The 21569-nt window shown below is 44.5% G+C and overlaps 1 protein-coding gene across 6 annotated transcripts in view; it reads right to left on the bottom strand.

The window, feature by feature from the left end:
- Positions 1 to 21569, bottom strand: part of B4GALT6 (beta-1,4-galactosyltransferase 6) — an 82495-nt gene that overhangs the window by 33570 nt on the left and 27356 nt on the right. For 5 of the 6 annotated variants that reach the window (XM_064577783.1, XM_045886881.3, XM_054510333.2 and 2 more), the window contains 2 exons: positions 19581 to 19694; positions 2532 to 2656 (listed from right to left, as the gene is read on the bottom strand). In XM_064577783.1, the coding sequence (XP_064433853.1) occupies positions 2532 to 2656; positions 19581 to 19694 (239 nt within the window). The remainder of the gene's footprint in view (positions 1 to 2531; positions 2657 to 19580; positions 19695 to 21569) is intronic. The other variant, XM_045886883.3, reaches the window with a different exon arrangement.

Raw genomic sequence — 21569 nt, 5'->3', positions numbered from 1 at the left:
CCCTCTTCCTCAGCCTCCCCATTGCCAGTGTCTACAGAAGCTTCTCAAACAGGAGGCACTTGATAAAAAAGGCAGGTTCTTGTCCCTTCCCACCAATAGCATCACAATGTCTGAGCACTACGTTCAAGAATCGTCATTTTTACCAAAAACCCCGGGTGGTTCTGCACAGATGGCTAAGACTCGTCTCTGAGCTATCGGGGACGAGAAACGGAACGCGCTGCGGGCGGCTGCCTGGTTCTTTAAGCCTTTAGGTTTTAGACGGAAGAGGTTCAGACCCTCCCAGCCCCACCCCCCAGAATGGAAAGGCAATGTCACAGGCGAACACTTCACTTTTAATGTTAGGAAAAGCATCACTATCTTCGCCTTCCAACCCCCCCCTTTCCAACCTCTATAAGGCCTCCAAGGTGGGCTGAATTTTCCACTTGAACCTCCAGTGTTGAAAAATACCTAAGAATTGCTGAAATCACTAGATTTAGAAGATCTCTATTCCAATTAATTGGCCATCAATGAACTCAGTTGGTATTTTTTTTTTTTTTAAAGAAAAAGAACCTCAAATAATAAGAATCAAGTGGGTAGCACATGTTTAACATAACATGTTTCTCTTCCTCTCACTCAGCTCTGTTCCAAGACTGGAATGGGACATTAGGAGAATGTAAACAGGTTGCGGGCAGGGAGAGGAAGGGAAGAGTCCTTACTTAATTATTAATTAGTTAAATATGGCAAGTTCAAGTCACCTCTGAATGATGTCCAAATTTCCTCTCCTACCTTTAGCTGCATAGCTCAGAACTAGAAACTGTATTCTGAGAAGGGCTTGCGTCAAGTTGAAATAAGAGCAGCATTACCATATGGTTCCTAAATAAAATAAGCTTATTTTTAGATCCTTGAATTAGCTTGCTCCTGGGAACTCCACTTCCAATACTGTTACTTAGTCATTCACATGGAGTTTACGGTCTACTAAAATCTTTAAACAGGAACTACTTCTGTGTGTGATATACCTTTCCCCCAGAAAATGAGAAGAAGGAAACAAACCAGAAAATTTAAAATCCAGTGTCTGATATAGACCAATGAAGAAAGAACAAGAATACTTAATTTTTTCAATCCCAAATTATTTCATATTACCACACTGTGCACACCTGAGCAGTATGCCCACATAAATACTTCTGAGGACCAACCTCCAATGCTACCCCACAGCTATTGTGATTAATGATGCTTTTTTTCTTCCATTAGCATTCAATATACACTCATCACCCAAGTAAGAAAAATCATTTATTTGCCCGGGACATTTTTTAAAGGTAGAATTGTATAAATTAGGCCCTGTTTTATCTACAAGTGTGAGAAAAATCAATCATGAAATATGAAGATTCACTTATTAACAGAATCTGACAACTGTAAAATAAATGTATTTGCCAAAATTTGTACTGGAATCCATTTAAGCAGCCTGACACCTTGTTTGAGGCAAAAAACCAAACATTTATTTAATAATTTGCCACAAGGCATTTATTTATCTCATAACCTCAATTCAACAAAACTGGGTTTAGTGCTTACTTTAGACAAGATAATATGCTCTGCGTTAGGGATGCAGATATAAATAACACACTCCCCCAAACACAGAGTTCAAGGCCAATTAAGTCAGAGGGCTTTTATCTAAATTCTCCTTCTCAGCAGTGATTTTTGTTTCCGAAAAGACAAATATTTTAGAAAAATACTAATACTGAAGAGAGGAATTGAAAACTCTTCCCAAATTAAGGCTATATCACAATCCTTGAGGATAGAACGTTTGATTTAATTATATGTACTTTTCACTCGAATTATGTGAATGCTACTTCCTACTCAAACATAACCACCTTACAGGAATATGCACTCACTAGCCAATTTCACAGTACTGTGAGCAACTCTAATTTCAATCACGGTTTTCAATTTATTTTAAGCAGCAGAGGCAGACCCATTCCCTTCTAGCTTTTCAAATAAGACATTAATTAAAACTCTGACATGTGTCAAAAAGATAAAAAGCTAGTGCTCTGCCTTCTGAAACAGAGGTGAAGGACCCAAAGTTTTCCTTTTTGTGTCCCACAGGGAACTCTGAGCGCCTCTCTTAAGATTCTGGAACTTTGAGGAAAGCCAAAGTGAGACCCACCTGGAAATCACAGTTCCAGGACTTGGTGGGGCTAGGCCGGTGGGTGACAGTAATTGTTAGGGATAGCAGCAGAAGACAGAGAAAGAAGGAAACAGGAAAACAGGAAAAAAAAATCTGTTTTCCAAGCCAATCTCAAATGAGGTACTTATTAGCAGGATCTCCAAGAGACAGCACATGAGCACATATTTTGTAAACACATAGGTATGTTTAGAGTCTTCAGAAGTAACACTATTAAATCATACTTGAACTGTGATACCTACACATTAAATACAAAACTTCTGAGGTCTTACATTTTCAAGAGACAAATACATTTCACTGTATATTCTGAACCAAGCACACTTTTCCTCACTCAGACGCATAGTAACAATTACATTACTTATGAAAAAATTTACCTCACCTTCCATCTGGGTTTACAGTCTTTAGGCCTCCAGTGACCTCCTGGCTCAATATCTAAATCCTTGGAGAAGAGTTGATGAATTTCATCAAAACTGATTTCACTTACATTGACATTGAGGAATCCCCCTAGAAGGTCAAACACGTGAAGAACTGTTTTAATATGAAGCAAGACAAACAGCAGTCAGTAGGGTATGGCATAACTTAGTTGCCAGGACGGTACAGTTTATTCCTCTTATCACCACATAATTGTTAGTATCACCCACTTTTGGTTGTAGTCTGGATGATACATTATACCATCACTCCACTCTCTTTGGTAAATCAGCCAAAGTAAATCAAATTGTTGAAATCTTTGGCTCTGAGTACTACAGCGAATATTTTACTATTCTTTGGGAAATGTTTGCATGTCATTACAAATTAGCTTATTATTGTAATTTTACAACTTATTCAAGTCTTTTAAAACTACTCTTAATTTCAACATAATCAACATAGGCAGCATGAGAGCACAGTACATAAGAGTTAATTAAGCAGTTAGATTGGCAGGGAGCCGCCGAATCCTACGTTCTGTGCACTAGGGACACTATTGAACTTCTCTGTGCCTCAGCCTCCCTCTCTGTAAAAGCAGATGGTGATACCTGCCTCCCAGTGTGGTTACATTCACTAGATAAAATAGTGCATGTGAAGGATCAAGCACAGCGCCACCCACAAAGGTACGCACTCAATAGACGTTAGCTATTATTACTCTCCTCTATTTTACTCACATTTCTTGAGAGAATTTGCAAACCAACTCAATAAATTTATATTTTTAGCACCTATCCAGTATCCCCTTGATATGCAAAACTGGAAAACTATAGGCTTTTAAGATATTCCTGGTCTACTAGGCATTCGCTCTCTGAATTAACAAATATATTCCTGGAGGTGTTTTTAACTAGTAGCTTCTCTGTTGTATACCACTGAAATAGGAATGACTCTTGGATGGAAAGCCATCCCCATTAACTCAATCAAAAACAGAACTAAGAAGTTACAGAACTAAGTTCTGTCTCGCTGTTCATCTCATGAAATACGTACCAAGAAATGAGGTTTCCCACTTCAAGTCCTCTGAGCCTGAGTGGCCCTGATTCCACATATAAAATCCTCAGCTCCTCTTGGAGAGAGCCTTTTTCCTTCCTCCTGTTGTTCTATATTCTAAGGCTTTACAGCTGCCTCTCTTTCTATCCCTCCCTTCTTCCCAAGTAGGCCAGAATACCAGCAGTTTCCACTAAGCACTGAGGCATGCCATGGGGCGCGTGGGTGGCTCAGTCATTAAGCGTCTGCCTTCGGCTCAGGTCATGATCCCAGGGTCCTGGGATCGAGCCCCACATCGGGCTCCCTGCTCCGCGGGAAGCCTGTTCTCCCCCTCCCACTCCCCCTGCTTGTGTTCCCTCTCTCACTGTGTCTCTGTCAAATAAATAAATAAAATCTTTAAAAAAAAAAAAATTCATTAAGCACTGAGGCATGCCAGAGAGAAGTATTTCAAAATACAAATGTCTACGTTTCAAAGGGTATGCTGGGAAAAAATGTGCAATCTTCTCATGTCTGCCAGTTCTCCTGACAATGTGGTCTTTTACAACCAAATACCCAGCCTTTCATGTGACAAGATTCACCTAAAGGAAAGAGTAACCTATGAACTTGCAGAGAAAGGGCAGGTCATGACGTGAGACTGATCAGCCTAATTACTGACTCCGCTGACAAAAACAGAACCTACCACCGTAATCAAATAAAATTCACACAAATAAATCTGATGCACTTAATGGTATGTGTGATTGCTAAAATGACAGTCATTAGGCTAAATTACAGGCAGTTCACAGAAGTCACCGAAGCCGGGATTCTTCAAGCACCGTGACACCGATTTCTTTGCCTATTTTCCAGCTTGACAGGACCTGGCCCAGTGGAGATCACCATGGTCAGCAGGTCTCTCCAGTCTCATTTAGGTTAGTTCTCATCTCAAACACGCATGCACTGGCAAATTAGGCAAGCCTTCTACCTCTCTCCTCGCTGGGCAGGGCGTCCGGTGGCCACCGCCTTCTCTAATGCTCGAGGCACCCAGAGTTCACTTCCCGTCCAGCTGCCCCACCATGCACATTCCTCGGGGTCCCTCAGCAGACTTCCCATGTGCCTTTTTTTTTTTTTTTAATTGCTCTTTCCTCTGAAATCCCAATCTCTTACTGGCTGAAGGCCAAAGATGACCCAGTGGCATGACACTGTCATGCCAGGGGTCACAGCAACATTACTATTGGGGGGTGTGAGGGGGAGGGGACAGGCCTCCAAGACAGGACTGCCACACTGGGAACACTGGAAGTGTGATCAGAAAGAGAAGAGATTTAGTGGGGTGGGGCAGAGTGTGATGGGACAAACAACTCTGTTTCTCGGAGTTGCTGCCAAGGCACTTCAAAGTATGATAACCCTACTCACACCCACCCAGAGTCCCAACATTTAGATAAGGATGTGACTTTAGGATTCCTACCATAAGTTCCTGTTTTGCTTCTCCCAGGGCACCTTTTTAAATAATCACTTACAGTTAAGGCCACAAAAAAGTGAAGCGACCTCTGCCCCAGCCACCCTGTAAGTGACAGGTGCTGGTTCCCCTGCTCTGTCTCCTGCTCACTCCTCCTGGAACACAGGACTGCCCTTCCCCCAGCTCACTGCACCCCCTTGCTTCTGGGATCTGTAAGTAATTACATCTTGTGACTCGACTTCCTTTGTGGGGCTGTACTGAGACTAACTTCAGTCAGAACGACCCCATGGGTTTGGGTTTCACTTCCCCAAAGTGGGAGCCCGGATGCCGAGGGAGCTAGCTGCCAACCCCATGTGGCAGCAAGTCACAATCTGGGTAACTGGCAATGAGGATGCGACTGTGGGTGCAGTGCGTGTCCCCATACAAGGCCCCGGGGCTGCAAATGGCTTACTAACCTCCTCTCCCAGACCGCTCGTCCCCCTGGAAGGAGCCCCCGCTTGCTGGCAGTCTGTGGCGCTGCCACAAATCCCCACCCTGAACTGTCGCTGCTGTAGAAGTCAGACTCCCCTGCAAGACCGACCCCCAGCAGGCCCCGTCTGAGGTGGGTGTGTTTCCCACTAGTCTCCAAACAAGCCCCCGCTGTGTGGCAGGTCTGGAGGTAACTGGCAGTACTCGCATGCGGAAGTCCCAGCACTGGGCCAAGGTGAGCTAATACCCACGAACACCAGGGCTCTGCCTCCTTCCCCCAGGCAGGCACAGGGGACGCGGGCTATCAGATCCTGGGAGCACGGGGAGTTCCCTCAGGTCAGTGCCACAAGGGGAGGCTGGCTGCTGGGCCTACGGCGCTCATGGTCAGGACTGGGGTGTGGAGCCTGCAGAGTCGGCCCTGACGCACAACACAGGGAGCGCTGCGCGGGGCGTCGTGGTGCACCTCCCATGCTGCCTCGTTCCCGGCGGCTACGGCCAACGGGCCCCCAGCCCCACGGGGTATCAGGAGCCCGCCCGTGGCATGGTACAGCAAAACGAATTCTCACTAAGGGCAGGCCCCTGAACACATGGCAGCAGCTCCTTCCCAGTTCCCAGAGGAGGCTGGAAAAACTACCAGACACTTGCAGGACCCCTGCTCAAATGGCTTGTGGGGCATATCATACGCCTCATCGCGGCTGCTCCCTTCTTGAGGTTCGGGACACATCAGCTAATGTCGCACTGGTGGAGGTAAACCCCGACCACCTGGAGGGTCGGTCGGGATAACCTAGAACAGGAGGTAGCAGCATATGAGTCAGGGAAGAGGCAACCTCTGTCCCAGGTGCTCCTTGTTACTATCCTTCCAACCAGAACGTCCAACCACCAGTGTGAAAAGAAAGAGACAAGTAACTATACAGGGTAGAAATGCCAAGGTTTTCTAGGAAAATCTGCCCGTGGAGAGGGGGAGAAGGATGCTAATTGGCTCTTACAGGTCTTTGGAACCGGCTCCGACCTGTTGATTTCAGCAGTTGAGATGCCTGACCTGGCCAGATTGGCCAAAGACCCCAAAATTCACAATTTGTACAAAAACCAAAAAACAAAACAAACCACTCAAGGTACTGAAGGCCTATTTTATTAGAGACACCCTAGAAGAGACTCCGAACTTGTCACCACAGCGACAGCACTCCCAAATGAATTGAGCTATCAAGGCAGGAGATGAAGACAAAAAAGGGAAGAGACTCTCAGGAAAAGACCTCCCCCACAAGCGTCCAGAGTCCACAGGGATAAGGAGAAAGCATCTCTGCCTCTCCTAACTTGGGTTTCTTCTTAAAGCTCCCCTCCGCGCCTTGTAATTGAGGGGTTATAATTCACTACAGCGTAATAGGCATTAGACCACACCAATGCTGTAGCTAGACATGAAAAAGATAATTTTCCCTAAGGCCAAATCTTGTTTGCCAGTAAAGGCAAACGGCCCCTCTGCCCCTTCAGCTAGGAACCCAACAGAGGGACCTAGGAGATATAAAGGCTTCCAAGCCCCTTATTAGTCTCCCTCGAGGAGTGGCTCCTCGACTCAGCTCCCTCCCGCATACGATGACCAACAGGCCCCTCTGTATGGGCAACTCTGGAGATCAGGGGTCTCTACTCTGAGACAACTCAAATACAAGTCAGAAGCCTTTGCTCAGGTGCTGTGAGCTCTTCAAAAGACTGCCAGCCCACCATGAGGGCAAACGCCATCACCACTTAGAATGTCCCAGCCCTGGTGGCAGGATCTGGGGTCCCATACTCTGACCTCCAAGAGTGGAAGCTGCTAAGGCCACTGCCCTAGGGACCCAGCAGTTCCCCAGAGTTTGTCTCTCTTTCTGGGGGACAATCACCCATATATTTCTCTAATTATCCACTAGGACACACATAATAGTCCTCCATTCAAGCCTGCCAACAGTTTTCATATTTTTATACAATAGGCAGAAACTGGAGCTCATTTTGGGGGCCAATATAATTGCTAGGCATGTTACCAGGCTCAACAAAGGCGGTTTCCTGAGTCAGTGGCCTACCAAGCTGATTTACCAACCCTGTCCCCATTCGACCAGCAGAAGGGCCCGCCCCCATGCATCCCTATGGCTTTGCCTGGCCTCTCTCTATGCTGCTCAGGTGCTCTCATGCAGGACATTCTGCAGTACACTATGGGATACTTGGCAGGAGCCCTGCCCAGTGCCGTTTGTAATCTTCCATCTCCACCTCGTCCCAAGGAGAACAACCCCCATGGTCTTGGGCCTTAAGGCCCAACCATCCAGAAGGAACCTCCAACTTATCTTGGCTTCCCTGATTAAGCAGTTCGTGTCCACCGTGGGTACGGTGCGCTGGGGCCGTCACACATACATGGCTCTCTCTACGTGCACTTCTTCACTCAACCTCCAATGCATTTGCCTCCATGCCAGCCCCCAGAGTCCTGTCTAGTCATACCAGTGTACTTTAGTCTTACAAATCACTGAACACAATACCCCGCAACCATCTCTGCTCCCTCATGTCAAAACCATGCAGAATCCAGCCCCTGAGCCGAGGTCTGCTGCTAACCCTCACTGGAACTGGGCTAGATGCCACCGCACGGGGCACACAACAACAAATTAGTAAAGACAAATACCAACCTGTCAGCCGCCCTGCTGAACACACGGGGCTGTAACACCAAAGACTAGCCTGATACAACAACATGATTCTCTAGCACAGACAGTTCGGATAACGGATAACCATTCCATTTTAGGTTACCTACTGGCCAGGGAAGGAGCTGTATGTGCTGGAAAGGGCCCCACCTGCTACAAGTATATTAATAATTCTGGAAAACTTCAGACAAATTTACAAAAGATGGCCCAACAGGTACAAGTATTCCACAATCTCATCCAAGTGTTTCATCAAATACCTACTTTAACCTTATCCAGAGGCTTTGGTTTATTTTCTTGGTTGGATCCCAGCAAATGGTGAGGGCGGTTACGGACAGCATTTCAAATTGTTCTTTGTCTATTGATATTGCTGATTGGCATTTTTGCTTTGCTCAAGTGTTTCATGCACTGGGTGACCAAAACCCTGCCAGTGGTTAATATCGTCACTGTCCAGATAGTGCCTATGATTTTCCCTCAAGATTAATGCCTAGGCATCACAGGGTCAATTGTGATGAGAAAAACAACTATTGTTCTTCTGAAAAAACAACTCTGTTTTTCTGAATTGTTGCCTAGGCATTTCAAAGTATGATAACCCTGCTCACACCCAGAATCTGGACACTTAGATAAGGACATGAGTTTAGGATTTCCGCCATAAATTCCTGCTTTGCTTTTGCCAGGGCACCTTTTAAAATAATCACTTAGAATGAAGCCCACAGAAAAGTGAAGCGACCTCTGCCCCAGCCACCCTATAAGTGACAGGTGCTGGTTCCCCTGCTCTGCCTCCTGCTCACTCCGCCTGGAACACAGGACTGCCCTTCCCCCAGCTCACTGCACCCCCTTGCTTCTGGGATCTGTAAGTAATTACATCTTGTGACTCGACTGCCTTTGTGGGGCTGTACTAAAACTGTAACTTCAGTCAGAACGACCCCATGGGTTTGGGTTTCACTTCCCCAAAGTGGGAGCCCGGATGCCGAGGGAGCTAGCTGCCAACCCCATGTGGGTGGCTTGTGCCTCCTCATTCAGCAGGTCATAATCTGCATATTCTTAATACACCAGCTCCCCCTTCTCAACACATGGTATTGGGGGAAAGACCCCAGGCACAGGAAGTGAAGAGAAAGGAGCATATTACAGAGAATGGCCAAGAGGCACTGAGCAGATGAGCTACTGGTGATGTGGTTTCCAAACAAACCTCAGGAGAGAAAACCTCTCAAGGTGAGCCTGTGGTCAGGGAGGACTGGGGGTCCTCCCCTCACTGCACCCACTGAAGCTACTTTCACGTCCTTTACATACTGGATGTCCCCTTCGGGTCCCACTCAAAGAAGCATTCCAGTGCTTTGAAACCAGGAGAGGACACATCTCTCTTTCCTTGTAGAGAAGTAAGCAATCAGCCAGGCTAGCCCCCTTTATTTCATTTGCTGAGATTTCAAGGGCAACTGGGGAGGAAGGACCCACTGAGCTCCACAGAGAACCCCCAATCTTCACGCCACACCTGTGCTAATCAGAGCTCTTCCAATGAGAATGTGTGCTCATTCCCCAATTAGAAATTAAAAGCTCGAAAAATAAATATATTTGCTGAAATCAATGTATCTAGTAGTACCATCAAATTTTGATTTTCACCGTTTGGAAGGCGGAACTGAGATTAGAAAGAAAAGAGCAGGGCCTCACCTGGGGTCAGGTGGAAGAATGAAAGTCAAGTGTAAGCAGTCCATTAGTCCTGGCAACAAAGCCTGCGTGCCAAACTCTTTCTTTCATGTGCAAGAAAAACTTAGTTGCATCATTGGTTATATTCGACATTCACTACAATCTCTTAATGCTGAATTAGCAAGACACGCAATAATGCCACACAGTTTGGAAACCTAAATAGGCCTGGGGACCATTAGGTATGTGCAGGCCCAAACCATGGGCTCATGGTAGTGTGCACTTAAGGTATCACATGACATGACTTAGGATATTACTTTTTCTATTAAAATATAATTCTTAAAAGAATAGTCAATACATATGGATTACCTATATTTACATTTTCTCTTACATTCCAAGTAAAATTTAAGGCATATATTATCTCTAGCCAGAGAGTTGTTTTCCCTATAAATCAACAGCTTTCCATGACTACTTCACTCAGCTTAGGGTCTATTATCTATTTTTTGGTATCTAAAGCCTAATTCTGGATACCCTGGCTTTTTATCACCACTTCAGCCTCAGGGTTTCAAATGTGCACAGCCCAACGATCTGATGACAGTGTTGAGAAAGACCTGAATTTCCTGAAGAAATATCCCATCAGGTGAATTCCACTCCAAAGTCAAAAGATGACTTTTATGACAAGAGAGCACATTCTCTCCCACACCCTCTGGGCTGCACAGCTCAAGGCTATTTGGTTACATCAGTCATCTTGTCCCCAGTCACCCACTGCCCCCTTTGGAGCCAACACTAGAAACTGCCTATTCCCAATGGGGAATTACTTAGGCTTCTCAACTTCTGGAATTTTTTTTTTAAAGATTTTATTTATTTATTTAGAGAGCGTGCAAGCAGGGCGAGGGGCAGAGGGGGAGGGAGAGATTCTCAAGCAGACTCCTCACTGAGCATGGAGCCCGAGGCGGGGCTCAATCTCACGACCCTGAGATCATGACCTGAAACCAAGTGTCAGACACTTAACGCCGCCCAGGCGCCCCCAAATCTAAGTATTCTAAACACAGAGTGGTTTTTAGCCATGCATGACCAATGCCTGGACACTGGATGGATGAACGAACGAATGGATAAATGAATGGGTAGGAAGGGCAAAGCCAGCTATGTCCAAATTCTGTCTCACCTCTCTTTCTTCTGCTTCCTTTCTACCTGTGTCTCCACCCGCTGGCTCCATCAGGTGCTAAAATACGCCTATAAGACATTGGTGCAAAAGGTGTCCCCCATGTAGATGACCCAAAATAAGAGCCCTCAGCCAGCCCAAGTTCTCATCCCCTAATCCTCCCCCAAAACACAGTTGTTAACACCCGATTTCCTCCCTTGCTTATGGTTTTCTCCCACTTGACTCTGAATGATTAACTGAAACCTGCAGGTAACAGTCTGCTTTTTGTCCCCACCTTTGCCTTCTAACCCACCCAATGAGCCTTTGTTCCAGCCCTGAAGGTCTCACAGCCTTTACCACACTCTTCCAAATGGTTTTCCTAGTCCCCAACTGTTGCAAAGCTGACAACCACTTCTGGTGTCACCATCCACAACTATTACTTATTTCCTCAACTCTGACACGTGCACTCATTTATGTTTTAGCATCCTGACATAGGGACATACCCCACAATGTGTGCATTTAATGTACTGCTTCTTCCTTGTTCCCAAAAAGCCATTATAAAATTAATGGTGTGTCTTGTCAAGAAAATACGGCATGTCAAAAAAAAAAGGAAGAAAGAAAGAAAAGAAAATATGGTATGTCATATACTCCTCTTGTGATGGCAAATGTGTTTTCTGGAACCATTTCATTACCAAGAAATTTCCATATGTGGCACCTCAGTGTTTTTTCTAGAACGACCACCCCACTCCTCATCTTAAATGAACAAGTGTTCTTCCTTTCGAAGTGTGTTAAGTGCTCACTTTCTTAGGTCTACAGTCTTGGAGGCAGGGATAAAAGAAGGTATTCCGCAGACTTATACCTACACTTTACAAAAAAACGCTTACTTCCTTCTTTCATAAATTCACCCCCTTTGAAGTTTATGATGGTTAATCATACCACCTTCTAGTATCCAGCCTTGTTTACTGACAGGGAGGCACTCTCTCCTCCCTGTCCATCATCCTTACAAACCCAGATCTGTATTCACCCCCTAAGCATCACTGTCACCTAGAATGATGGGCAGTGTCAGAGTTGAAAGCCAGTCAGCTCTGGCGTCAAGTTCTCTCTGCTCTATTCTCATCTTTCCCCCATCTATCTGGCTTCTAATCAAGCAGCTCACTAAATTTGGTGGTATGGCTAAGAACCAGCAGGCAGGGCCGTTTAGAATGAAGGTTCCTGGCCCCATTCTCAAAGCTGCTGTATCAGTAGACACCCCTGGACCATGTTTGCAGCCACCCAGCTTTACGTGAACACGCTTCAAGTGCTTGAACTGCTCACCACCGAGTCCTGCCTCCCACAGGAAGAAGCTAGAATCTACTCTCCCGTCCTCTCCAGCAGACAGAAGCAGTCACATGACCACCTGCACCAGCAGGAGTATTTAAATCAGAAGAGAACACCAGGAGGACGGGGGCACTTTACAAAACCACCTTTTGGTAAAAGCAGTGGCAGAAGCTTCCAGCTTTAGGGGCACCTCTGGTCTCCAGACCTGAGCACCGTGGTGGGAACTGTGACCTCTGCGGAGTGAAAGAGATGCCTCACAGGTGTCTGGGCCTCATCGTAGCTGCTCAGCCTCTAACCCTAACTCTGGGCCACCCAGGTTTTTTGAGGACTGCCCGATACCTCTTCACAGGTTCCCTTCCCCTTAAATCAAGCCTAATTGTATTCTGGGGTTTGCAGCCAGGAAACCTGACCTTCTCTATGGATCTGGGGTTTGGCTTAGAGGCTGACATTTTTTAACCAGTATCCCAAGCTGATTCTGGTGTAGATGACCCCTGGACCATGCTTAGAGAAACACAGCTCCATGAGCTCTACCCTTGTAATGGGCTGAATGTTTGTGTCCTCTAAAATTCCTACCCTCAAAATCCTAACCCTCAATATGATGGTACTAGGAGGTGGGGCCTTTGGAAGGTGATTAGGTCATGGGGACAAAGCCTTCATAAATAGGATTAGGAGCCTTAGAAAAGAGATCCCAGAGAGATCCCTCGCCCTTTCCACCACATGGGGACACAGTCAGAAGATGGCCATCTGTGAACCAAGAATCAGGCCCTTCACCAGACACTGAATCTGCTATAGCACTTTAATCTTTACACTTCCGGCCTCCATGACTATGAAATACTTAACTGCTTAAGCCATCCAGTCTATAGTATTTTTGTTTTAGCAGCCCAAATGGACTAAGCCACACCTATTCACTCACAAATACTCTTACTTACCCTCCCTTCCTGACCTGACACACCTGATCAATAATTGTCCATGCTTGAATCCTCTACCCAATAAATACCACTAAAGAAAATCACATAAGCACATACACTAATGTCATCATAAGTGATAGTTATCTAATACATTGCCTTGAACACAGTAAGCCCTCAACAAAAACAAGTGTCACAATATTTGTGCATTTTGACCCCCCAGGCTAGTGGGGGGGGGGTGCTTTCTTGGCTAACCAGTTAGTCACCTTTAACTTGTGATTAGCTGACTCCACTCTTCATTCCCTACAACAACTTTTTATTTATTTATTTATTTTTTAAGATTTTATTTATTTTTGACAGAGAGACAGTGTACAAGCAGGGGAAGAAGCAGGCAGAGGGAGAGGGAGAAGCAGGTTCCCCGCTGAGCAGGGAGCCCGAGGTGGGGCTTGACCCTAGGACACTGGGATCATGACCCAAGCTGAAGGCAGACGCTCAACCGTCTGAGCCACCCAGGCGCCCCTACAACCACTTTTTAAATATTTACTTCTCCCTTTCATGCTGCTCAGTCCTTCTTGGTCAACCTCTCATATGTATGTGGCGTCCCACTTCATTAGGACACAGAATCAACAGGCTTGAACCCCCTTAACTTTCTCCACCTCATCTCCAAATGAACTGTACTCTTGCCTCAGAGGAGAGGCAGTTCCTACTTTCCAAGGCTAATTCCTTGACCTCAGCATATTTCTGTTTCCTGTACATGTCTCCAGAATCTGGCTCCGTGGATCCTTCCCTCCTGCTCCCTTATACTTCCCATCTCTTGTCTCTCTGTAATGCCTAAAACTCACTCAAATCCTCATCTTCCCAAAGAGTTCCTTCCTTGCCTTCACCTCCTCCACATACCTTACCCCCTTCTGCTTCCTTTTCCCACCAAACTTTTTTTTTAAACCAACTAGTTTTTATACACCTCTGAGTCACTTCTCCAGACAGTACATGTTGTCTCTTACCCTACCCTATCCTACTCTACTGAGACTGTGCTTGCTGTGGCAAATTCATGCCAAATTCTTTATGCCAAATTCTATGGCTCTTCACGGGTCTTCCTTCCAGCTGCTTTGAGGTATGTCACAAGACAGAACACTCTCTCCTGGAAACTCTCTTCTCGTTAGCCTCTGGGACACTGTTCTCTGACGCCTCTCTGCCCGACTGTTTCCCTTCTTCTACAGACGGACAACCCTTTCCCCCCAGCAAGTGCAGATGTTCTCCAGGGACCCACTCTCAGCATTCTGTCTCACTTCCTCTATTTCCAGCCTGGATCTCTCTGATGAAATTCAGACCCCACATCAACTCTCCTGAGCTTTAAAAAGAACGGGCCCAACACTAACTTCCTCATTAACTTCCCCATTCTCCAAATGTGATGTTTATCCTGCATTACTTGTTTCAGTGACAGTTGCCAAGCCAGAAACCTGCTCATGAACCCTGATCCCTTAGTTGGTCACCACATCCGGCCAATGGCACCCCTGGAGCTTCTCCCTGGAGCCCCGTCCTCCCTCCAATGCCACGGTTTCCGCACATGCTCTTGTCATTTCTCTTGGCCTCCTCAGAAAGCTCCTCACTGGGCTTTCAGATTTCAGTGTTTCCCCACTCTCATCCATTTTTCAACTTCTCATCAGAATAATCTTTCTGAATACCATCTTAGTCACATTATTCATCTGCTTAAAGCAGTGGTTTTTGTTTTTGTTTTAGCCTTTTTTGTCCCCAACCCTTTGAAAACTGTGCACCCTCACCCTCCAGATATGCACACAGGCCATAAATCAACCCTTGGCATATACGCTCAGGGGCTCTGCTCCCTCTGAGGCCTATCTCATGGATGCCCAGGGATTCACGGAACCCACAAGGCCCTCAAGGCCCCTCACCTCCCTGTCCAGTCTCACTTCCCACACGCCCCACCAAGCACCTACCCTGGTCACAGCAGACCACCCTCTGTTCTCAAAACACAGAACCCTTCGTGCTCTGACACCTACCTCAGCTGCCTACTGAATGATCTTGCAAGACCCAATTACAACACCCCTCTCACTGAAATCTCCCTTCTCCTTCTAGAATAAACCACTGACTCCTTCCATCACACAATAAACCATTCATATCAATGAGCACACTGCCTTTCTCTGAGCATGTTACCTGCTCTGGCTGGTAGACACAGGATCATAGTTAGCTTTGCTTCTCCTCTGCCTGTCCCTGGGAACAACCCAGGGCCACTACATGTCGTTTACTTCAAAATGGCTCCCATTTCTCTTTTTACAAAAACACATGCATGATGCTTTGTCACATTAAACAGTCTTTGAGCTTCTCTTTAAGTGTATTTATTTACCTTCTCCCTCTTTGCTGATTTTCATTTGAATTATTTAAACTCATATCAAAAAGTCCTTATAGCTTTTGTTATGTTCCTAGGTCTAGCAGTATTGCAATTATCAGGTTTAAACCCTAAAGAGAACTATTCCACAAACAGTAAGGACAGAATACATGAAAGTTGCTGCAAATGTATTCTATTTAAGAATTAAAAGATAGGAAAACTCCAGGTAAGTCTACTGCAAAGTATACAAATGACACTTTCTGGCTCTACTTTACACAGAAAAATCAAAATATCCATGCTAAGCACTTACTATTTTTAACCTCTAGATAAAGTGAAATTTCTACTTTACTTTGTTAGCATGCAGAGTCTCACATAAATTTTAAAAAGCTGAAAGTGGATTAAGCCCTCTGGAGAATCTATAAATACTAACACTGACAAAGAAGTCATTCATATTGTATAAATAATGCACATAAAATAGATTTTAGAGTGTAACTGATTGAATGTGAAATATTGCTGAAATCCATTAAATCAATTTTATCTGAATTCCAATTGGAAAAGTTCCAACTTTATCTTTATGGCAATCCAGTGCTTCTAGTCCCATTGTTACACTAGAGAAAAATTAAAAAAAAAAAAAGTTATAGCTAGCTAATCAAACACCAATTTTAAGCCTTAACTTCACTTCTGGTGAATATAGGAAAATTAGGTATCATTCATACTTGGACAGTTTTCATCAAAGGAGGTCTTCTTCCTACACAGACTTCCTTTAACTATTGTTGAGGGAAGTACTGTATTCAATTATTTTGTATGATATTATAATAAGATTTTACACTAGGTATTTTAGTATGCTGTTCTCTATTATGGATGGAAAATAATCCTGTTAATTAAAAATAAATTAGGGATGCAGAGCTAAGTACAGAACCCCTCAACCCCATCCATTTGTCCTAGGTTTCTCATTCCCTTGATCATTACAAAGTCTGGTTCCCTCTAAGTAGTGAGAAAGAAAGGGAATATCACACTAATGTCTGTCAAGCTTCAAGCTTGTATCCTTGCAACACTGTGATGTTGATATTATACTCCCATATTTTACAGATAGGTCAAGTGAAGCTCTACTTTGTAGAGGTCACACGACTAAGTGAAGGGGCTCTCCTGGATGGAAGAAGTCTCATTACATTGGCGGTACCCACAGCCCCTTTCTAAGCAGTTATTGGTATGTGGTCGATTTTCTAATTGGACATGGGGTTGGTGCCAGGCCCAAAGCCAGGAGCCCATGAGGAGGCCTTCTGTGACAAGGTGACAAGGTGGCTTGCCAAACCAGTGTGGTTCTCTCTTGTGAAGAGCGCAAGACTGATGGAAGCAGTGACAAGGAACAGTAGCACCAGGACATTCAGAGAAAAGGCAGCGCCCAGCAGGCCTGACACAATCTCTCAAGCACTAGGACAGGAGCAATTACGAGTTATGGGCCTGGAGGAGGACAGGGCTAGTAGGAAGGCCTGGCAGGCAGATGCTTTTAAACAGAGTTTCATTAGTACCCATAAAGCAGTAATTAAGAAAATGGCAACTACACCAAGAACAGAAAGATTTCCTAAAACTATAAATCCTTGAATATGCAAATTATGAAAATGAAATTATTGTAATCAATATTTCAACAGAACTTTACTTAGTGGTTTCAGTCCTGCACAGACAAAAACATTCATTTTTAGAAAACCAAGGCTACAAAAACAAAGTAATGACAAATACACAGCCACAAAAATCACAGCTTCCTTCTCTACTATAAGACAGCAAAGAGACAGCAAGATTAGAAGCCACTGAGAATTTTTTTTAAATACCCATGCCCCCTGTCAGGTTAATAAAATCACTTAGGGGGTGGGACCAGGAATTATAAAAGTCACCCAGGTTCAGTAGAACCAGGATCTATTCTAGATTAGTGGGTCTCAAAGTGTGGCCTAAGGGTGACTAGCACCTAGGAACTCATTAGAAATGAAGATTCTCAGACCCTCCTCGAGATCTACAGAGTCTGAAACTCTGACAATGGAGCATAACAATCTGTATTTTAAAAGACTACCCGGCTGATTCTGATGTACCCCAAAATTTGAGAACCATGCCTTAGATGACATTGAAAGGTGACTCTTTTTTATTATAGCTATGTAACGTCAACAACTTACCAACAATAAACTGAAAAAACATCCTACAAATGACAGGTGAAGGCTAATTTCCTCAATAAAGAATACTCGTGTAAAGACATAAAAAACACATTCAGATACTACTTTAGAACCCAAGGGTAAACAAGCAATTCACAAGGATGTTCGCTTAAATTTTAATTATATAAAAATTAACATACAAGCTTATATAGAAAGAGTGTGCTTAAAATTAGGGGAGGGAATATACGAAGGACAAAATGTCAGAATGCAAGCCCTGCAGCTTCCGAGCAGTTACAGCGGGCTTTTCAGTGAGGACACATTGTCTTCATAATCTTGAAAAAATACACATTTAAAATTCACTATCTTGATCTCTATCTCGTATTATACACAAAAGTTAAATACAGGGACGCCTAGGTGGCTCAGTCGGGTAAGCGTCTGCCTTCGGCTCAGGTCATGATCTCAGGGTCCTGGGATGAAGCCCCATGTTGGGCTCCCTGCTCAGTGGGGAGCCTGCTTCTCCCTCTCCCTCTGCTGCTCCCCCTGCTGATGCTCCCTGCTGACGCTTCTCCCTCTCCCTCTGCCCCACTCGTGCACGCTCTCTCTCTAGTGCTCGCTCTCTCTCAAATAAATAAAAAAATCTTAAAAAAAAAAGTTAAAAAAAATGGTAAAACTGTTAGAAGGAAATAAGAGTATTTGTATGGCCTTCAAGTAATAAGGAAAGCTTTCTTAAGACCAAAAAGCAAAAACTTTAAATAACATCACTGATACACCTGGAAACATTATAACCTTAAACTTCTATAAAAGATTCCATAAACAAAATGAAAAGACAAGCCAGGGACTTTGAAAAGCTGTTACACCACATACCGCAGACAATAGGTCACTATTGGAATATATGTAAAGAACTTCCATCAATTAATATGAAAACCTAATTAACCAATATGGAACTGATAAAGCACACGACTGAGTCACAGAAGAGAAAATGCAAAACCACTCACAAACACATCAAAAGTTACTGGAGGGACGCCTGGGTGGTTCAATGGGTTAAGTGTCTGACTCTTGATTTCGGCTCAGGTCCTGATCTCAGGGTCAGGAGACGGAGACCCTGCGTAGCATCCGGCTCAGCGCTCAGTGGGGAGTCTGCTGGAGATTCTCTCTCCCTCTCCCTCTACCCCTCCCCCTACTTGTGCTCTGCTCACTCTCTCTCTCTCTAAAATAAATAAATAAATCTTAAAAAAAAAAAGTTATTTGAACCCACTAGTAATAAGAAAGGTGAAAATTCAAACAACGAGGTATCACTTTTTATCTAACAGATTAGAAAAAATATTTTTATCAGATTAGCAAAAATTTTAAAGTCCATCCATATCAATATGGTACATTCAAGCTTTGCTGTTGGGGATGTAAACTGGTCCAGCTGCTTTGGTGCTAAACCAAGCCAGCCTATATAGCAACTCCAGTTCTAAGTCTGAACCCCCAAACACATATGCACCACATGCAGAGAACTCTGTACTCCGCTGCTCCCTATAACAGTACTTTGTGATAGCAAAAAAGTGGAAATAACCTAAATTTCTATCAGCAGAGAAAAAGGTAACTGAAATGTGGTACATTTATTCAAAGATGTACTATACAGTAGCTAAAAAAACAGACATCTGTATGTATCAACATGGATAGTTCTTAAAAAAGCGAGCAACTTATAGAAAAAATTGTAATTTTAAGACCATTTATATAAATTCTTAAAACCTTTGCAACATTATCATTTTCTATCTAACCATCTATTTGTATAAAAAGTAATTTTAAAATAACCTGTAAGAATACCTATCAGACTCACAACAGAGGTTACATGCCACGTAACATGAATATTAGCACCCACAGTAATGATCTGAGCGTGGTATGCTCAAACCATGTGGTTTTTATTACTTTATTATAATACAAGCAAAGAGTTAAGTTAAAATTAGATGACACTTACGCATATAAGGCAGTTTCTCTGGGCAGGGTAGATATGGTGAATATGTGAAGTTTTCCGGAAGATATGTTGTTGTTTGAACAAGATAATCGCTTGAATTATTGCCTTCAGGATAATCTTGGAGAGAGAGGAAAGAAGTTACAACCAAAAAACTGCCTTCTGCTTTGCTCCTAGTATGAAATATGTCACTATCACTGTAAGAAGACCTGCAATATGCAATCTACAGAGGTACTTAAAAGCAATTATCTATAAAGAACCAGAGAAAAGCAAACACAGCTGCAGTGGCTACTCTCCCATTCACCCTTCACTGCTATTGGAAAGGACCTCTCAGCATGATTTCCCAAGGGAACTCAGGGACAAGTCTAGAGAGCAGCCTGGACTCATCTGTGCACACATACAGAGCAGGCTCATCTGAGACCCTATGAGAACACCTGCTCCCATCCCTCCCCCCGGCTGAGCAAGATCAAAAGGGACTGGGAAAGTACACCAGGGAATCCCCTCCACTATCAATGGCCAAGGGTATCCTGGACGACCACAGAGCTACGGCACGATGCTTCTAGTAAGCACCAGGTTGAGGGGTGGGAGTATTGTTTTCTCACCACCCCACACTTAAGAACGAGATTTACCCACTCAACTTCCGTAACGCAGTCCATTTTAAATCTTTAAGCTCCCAACTCGTAGGCTGCAGTCCCTTGGGGAGCCCTGAGCTGTGTATTACATTAGGTCCGTCATCTTTAGATACTGCAAGTTTTACGGCATGGAGGGCACTGGTTAGAGCACCACAGTGAAATGTGGAGTTCAAATCCTTGCTCCGACATGCACGAGCTTTGTGGCACAGGGCAAGACGATGTAGTTTCTCTTCTCTGCCTACCTCATGTAGCCATTTTCAGACTTCCATAAGAGAAATGCACAAATTGCTTAGAACAATCCCGGGCCCATATACCTATTCAATGGCTGGAGCTCTGAGCGACTGGTTCAGAGCCGTGCACGTGACTTAACCCAGGACATTCAGAACCTTAGAAATTTTCAACTTGGAACCAAAAAGCTCATGTTTCAGCCCTTTCTGGAACAAGGTTCTAAGATGCAAGTCTGAGAACCATGACCGGCTAGTTTCCTCTATGTCAGAGGAAGCCAAAGAGAATGAGACCAACGTACAGTAAGAGACAAGACATGGAAACAGCTGATTAAATGAGAGTCTGTGTCCCGGATCATAAACCACGTACCCACAGGAAATGAAGCTCTAGCAGACACTTTAGGAAAATGCAAAGACATCCTTTCAACCTCGGTAATCTGCTCTGTTGATGGAGTTATTCCTATCTGAACTGGTCTGCAGGCAGAGATAAGAAAGAGGAGAATAGGGCGCCTGGGTGGCTCAGTTGGTTAAACGACTGCCTTCGGCTCAGGTCATGATCCTGGAGTCCCGGGATCGAGTCCCGCATCGGGCTCCCTGCTCGGCAGGGAGTCTGCTTCTCCCTCTGACCCTCCTCCCTCTCATGCTCTCTGTCTCTCATTCTCTCTGTCTCAAATAAATAAATAAAATCTTTAAAAAAAAAAAAAGAAAGAAAGAAAGAAAGAGGAGAACAGGCATATGACTTGAAAGAGAGGCCTGTCTGCCAGTGACCAGCAAGCAAAAGGCGAAAGGTAAAAATCACACACCTTACTAAAATGTAGAAGCTAAACCCTCTCCCTAGGGAAAGATGGTAGAATCCTGACAATTGAATATGAAGTATATGAGAAGAGTCAAAGAACACTAAACACTGACCCTGCAAACCTTTTGCCTGACATAGATATTCACTATCATCAAAATGGACTTGACAGGGGGTGCAGCCTGGGCTCTAGGCCGGCACTGCCGAGCGAAGGCACACCTGCTGGAAGGGACCCTGCAGAGGCTGCTCTGCGGAGGGTAAGGCGTTCTGGTACCAACAAGGAGAAAGAAGCTGGAGGAGAAGGTCCAATTCCAAAGGACTGCACGGAAATCCCAGTTATGAATTT

Source organism: Mirounga angustirostris, unplaced genomic scaffold (assembly GCF_029215605.1).
Source record: "Mirounga angustirostris isolate CCGP_5_RB_7025 unplaced genomic scaffold, mMirAng1.0.hap1 SCAF_14, whole genome shotgun sequence".
Classification (NCBI taxonomy): domain Eukaryota; kingdom Metazoa; phylum Chordata; class Mammalia; order Carnivora; family Phocidae; genus Mirounga; species Mirounga angustirostris.
The sequence above is the reverse complement of the archived record's forward strand: the minus strand, read 5'-3'. Positions and strand labels throughout refer to the sequence as shown.